Source organism: Ursus americanus, chromosome 32, assembly GCF_024610735.1.
Source record: "Ursus americanus isolate L20-20 chromosome 32, mUrsAme1.1.p, whole genome shotgun sequence".
Taxonomy (NCBI): Eukaryota; Metazoa; Chordata; class Mammalia; order Carnivora; family Ursidae; genus Ursus; species Ursus americanus.
The window spans coordinates 8,518,524-8,522,209 of record NC_142158.1 but is presented as its reverse complement, the minus strand read 5'-3'; the positions used below and the strand labels follow the sequence as shown (position 1 = coordinate 8,522,209).

At 55.0% G+C, this 3,686-nt stretch overlaps 1 protein-coding gene across 1 annotated transcript; it reads right to left on the bottom strand.

The window, feature by feature from the left end:
• Positions 1–1,027: 1,027 nt before the first annotated feature.
• FAM50B (family with sequence similarity 50 member B) lies at positions 1,028–2,173 on the bottom strand. The gene has a single exon (XM_045811662.2). The coding sequence runs from the start codon at positions 2,130–2,132 to the stop codon at positions 1,110–1,112; it is 1,023 nt and encodes a 340-aa protein (XP_045667618.2). The 5' UTR covers positions 2,133–2,173; the 3' UTR covers positions 1,028–1,109.
• Positions 2,174–3,686: the final 1,513 nt, after the last annotated feature.

Sequence of the window (3,686 nt, the reverse complement as noted above, 5' to 3'; positions counted from 1 at the left end):
ATGGAGCCTCCTTGGGAGTCTCTCTCTCTCTCTCTCTCTCTCCCCCTCAGCCCCTCCCCACCCCAGCTCTCAAAAAAATTAAATTTTAAGATAAATATTTCAACACAATATTTTTTTAAAAATCAACATTAACACAAGGAAATACACCATGAAGAAAATCTCAGAATTTTAAATATTGACAGGATCTTTATGCGCAGAGCCATATTGGAGCTTGAGGCGCAAGACATAGCAGTCATCCTCATCTCTGGGCTATACTAACCAACCCTTAACCCCTGGGGCTAAACAACCCACCTAAGGGCCGCTCAAGAGGGGGCTGCCCCCCCAGTTAGTGAGCCACCCCCCCTCCCCTGATCTTGGGAAAAGTTATGGGCAGGTCAAACTTTGTTCTCACATGGTTCTGAAATGGGTCATAGCAGTTCTTTAAATAAATTAACCAAGACCATCAGAAGAATAACAGCAGACATTTATTGAGTTCTAAGTGCTTTACACATACTAACTCATTTAATCTTCCCATGGATCTTAGGAGGTGCTATTCTTATCCCTCCTTACAGGAGAGGAAACCGAGGCACAGAGGTTCAATTAATCTGTCCCAAATTACACAGCAAGTAAAGAAGCTGACTTGGGAATCAAACCCAGGCAGTTTAGCTCCAAAGTCCATGCTTGTGACTACTTGCTAACACTTTTTTGACCCAGGTTAAAAATGCACCCGTTGTTCTCATTCTGTCCCACAGTGTGCCCAGTGATGGTTTCAACATAGCGCAACAGAGTCACCTAATAAATCCACACAGTAACATTAAAAATACCCACCCACCCCCCAAACAACCAAACACCCCAAAATAACATCAGCAGTAGAACGCCCCCACACTCGAAAATAATGCGAAACCTCGGCTCTTTATTAAATTTTGGGCAAGAAATTAAGGTCACCCAATTAAGCTGGAAGTTACAGGGTACAGAGATCCGGGTACAGAGGGTACAGAGTTGCCTATGCTGGTTGTCGCTGCCCTGAGGCGGGCGGGAGGCCACCAGGGGGCTGCGAAGGCGACGCGTGCCAGGGCTCTGCAGGACCCGGGAGGGGTAGGACCGGGAGCCTCGGGGGAGCGGAAAGAGGGTCATCGGATCGTGTACTTGTCCCACTTCTTCTCGGGGTCGTAGGGCTCCCAGCGGCTGGCGGGGAAGATGTGCTTGTTCTTCTCGTACCAGCTGCGCAGCACCACCTTGCCCGCGTGCGACTCGTCCTTCTCCATGGTGGCGTCGCTCAGCAGCCGCACGTCGTCGTGCACGTCGAAGCTGAAGAGCGGCCCGCTCTTGCCGCGGGCCTTGGTGACGATGAAGTCGTAGAAGGTGTGGTAGTGGGGCAGGATCAGGTCCTCCTTGATGTACATGAGCTGCTCCACGCCGGCCGCGCGCAGCTCGCGGAAGTCCTTGCGCAGCCCCTGCAGCGCCTTCTTCAGGAACTGCTGCACCGTGCCGCCCTTGGGGATGCGCACCGTGCGCCGGTGCCCCGAGCCGTCCCAGTAGCTGAACGTCACCTCCATCTCCTCGCGCTTCACCTTCTCGCGCCTGGCCTCCCACTCCTGCCGCAGCTGCTCCCGCAGCCGGTTCTCCTCCTCCTCGCGCTCGCGGTCGGGCAGGAAGCTCGTGTCCACGTCTGGATTCTTCCCCAGGTTCTTCTTCCTCTTGCTCGCCCCCGCGGACCGGGGCCGCTCCCCAGCCGCCGCGTCCGCGTCCCGGTTGCCCTCGCCGCCCTCGTCGCCCTCGTCGAGCGTGAAGGACAGGCTGCAGATCTGGCGCTTCTGCTCCTGCTTGCGCTCCTTCTCCCGCAGCGCCTCCAGCTGCAGCCGCCGCTCCTCCAGCTGCTCCCTCTGGGCCAGCTGCATCTCCCGCTCCTTCAGCAGGGCCTCCTGCTTGGCCTTCATGTCGTTCAGGGTCACCAGGCCCACCGTGCTGGACTTCAGCTCGGCCTCCACGGCGTCGTAATGAGCCGAGAATCTCTTGTCCACCTTGGACTTGATGACGGTCTCCTCGGCGATCCGCTGCTTCAGCACCTCCATCTGCTCCTTCTGCTTTTCGCGCTTCTTGATCAGGTGCATGGCTCGGCCGGCCTCGCGCATCGTGCCCTTGTACTGAGCCATGCTCACGGCTCCGCACACGCGCAGACACGCCCGCTTCCAGGTCCTTCCCAACGCCTGGGGGTCTCGGGGCTCGCTTATGGATTCTGCAGCAATGAGAAACACCGGAGTTAGAAAGGGACCAAAATGATGAGTACTCGAATACTTCCCGGCGGCGGATTCTAATGGAACTTTCTGTGATGATGATGTTCTCTAGCTGTGCTGACCCAGTGTGTAGCCCTATGAGGCCATTGAGCCCTTGAAATGTGGCTACTGCCTTCGAGGCCCTGGCTTTTCGTTTTATTTTAATTAATTTAAATCTAAATAGCCATCTGTGACGAGGAGCTCCCATACTGGACAGTGCAAGCCAGGTTTGAGAGCTGCACGTGGAGAGGGTGGGTTTACATAGCAAACTCTTTCCTGTCTGGGTCCCCTCATCCGTCCAGGTACCCTGTCAAGCACAGACATGCACGAGTCAGGGCACCAAGAAAGCAGGCCTGCAGTGGCTTGGATTCGGCTGCTGACCAGAGGAAAGCAGGGTCTGAGAGGAAGATGTCCATGCTGGCCCTGGGGGGGTAGGCAGCTATCCCCTCAATCAGACACACACCTCTTCTTGGGGATACAAGGGAGTGAGGGGAGAGGGGTCAGACAGAAGCATCTTTTAGTGCTTTCCCAGAGGGTGGTAATGTTAGCTAAGTTCCTGTTAATAAGTTAGCAGTGAGGCAGGAGCATGGTAGCTGCTGTCCTTTCTTGAAGAATAATGTCTGCAGAGTATTTGTTGAGGCGGCCTTATGCCGGTGCTGAGGTGTGCAGAAGCAGTGTGGGTGCAGCCCCGCTTGCGGCGGAAAACAGGCCATCTAGGAAACTAGAAGGCAGAAGAGACCTAAGTACAAAGCTGCCTTGCTGGTGTTGCCGCTGAATGGAGCGAGGCCTCCCCCTACTTTTATTGGACTCAACTTGAGCTGACCATCCTCCCTCGGGACCAGTCTCAACCTGCCTGAGGCACCGCAGCTCCATCATCCCCTGGACCCTCACCCCTATAAACTCCAGACAAGGTCTCCTCCAACCATCCCCCCCGCCCCTTAAACTCTTGCGCTCTGCCCTCAAGAAGGCAGCCCCTCATCAGCAAACTCTTCTAAATCCTCTGCCACCTCGGGGAAACTTCCCTTTACCCGGCAGCCTGCTATTCCCCGAGAAGGCCGTTTCTCCCTGCAGCTCCCCAAAGTACAGGTTGTTCTCCTCTGGCATCCATATCACCTCAAAGTCTAAAAGTGCAATGAGTGTCTTGCAGTTTCCAGAACATTTCCTCTACTTTTTTTTTTTTTTTTAACTCCCAGCTCCCCTGAAGCTCATGCAACCCAGTGACACCACCCCAGCTGTTGCTGTCATCTCTGGAATTCCCTGTCCTCCTGAACCCTTGAGGATTAGCACCTGGCTCAGCTGCCTCCCCCCTCCCCCCTCCATCCATCCTAATGCTGGGCGCCATCCGCGGAAACACCTGACACCAAACCTCCTGTAATGACCTCTTCCTTTGCCACACCCTAGTTCTCACTACCAGCAAGTGCCCCATCTCCCAAA

Excerpts from the sequence above, each read along its gene's own strand:
- FAM50B (XM_045811662.2), bottom strand. The coding sequence starts at position 2,132 with ATGGCTCAGTACAAGGGCACGATGCGCGAGGCCGGCCGAGCCATGCAC.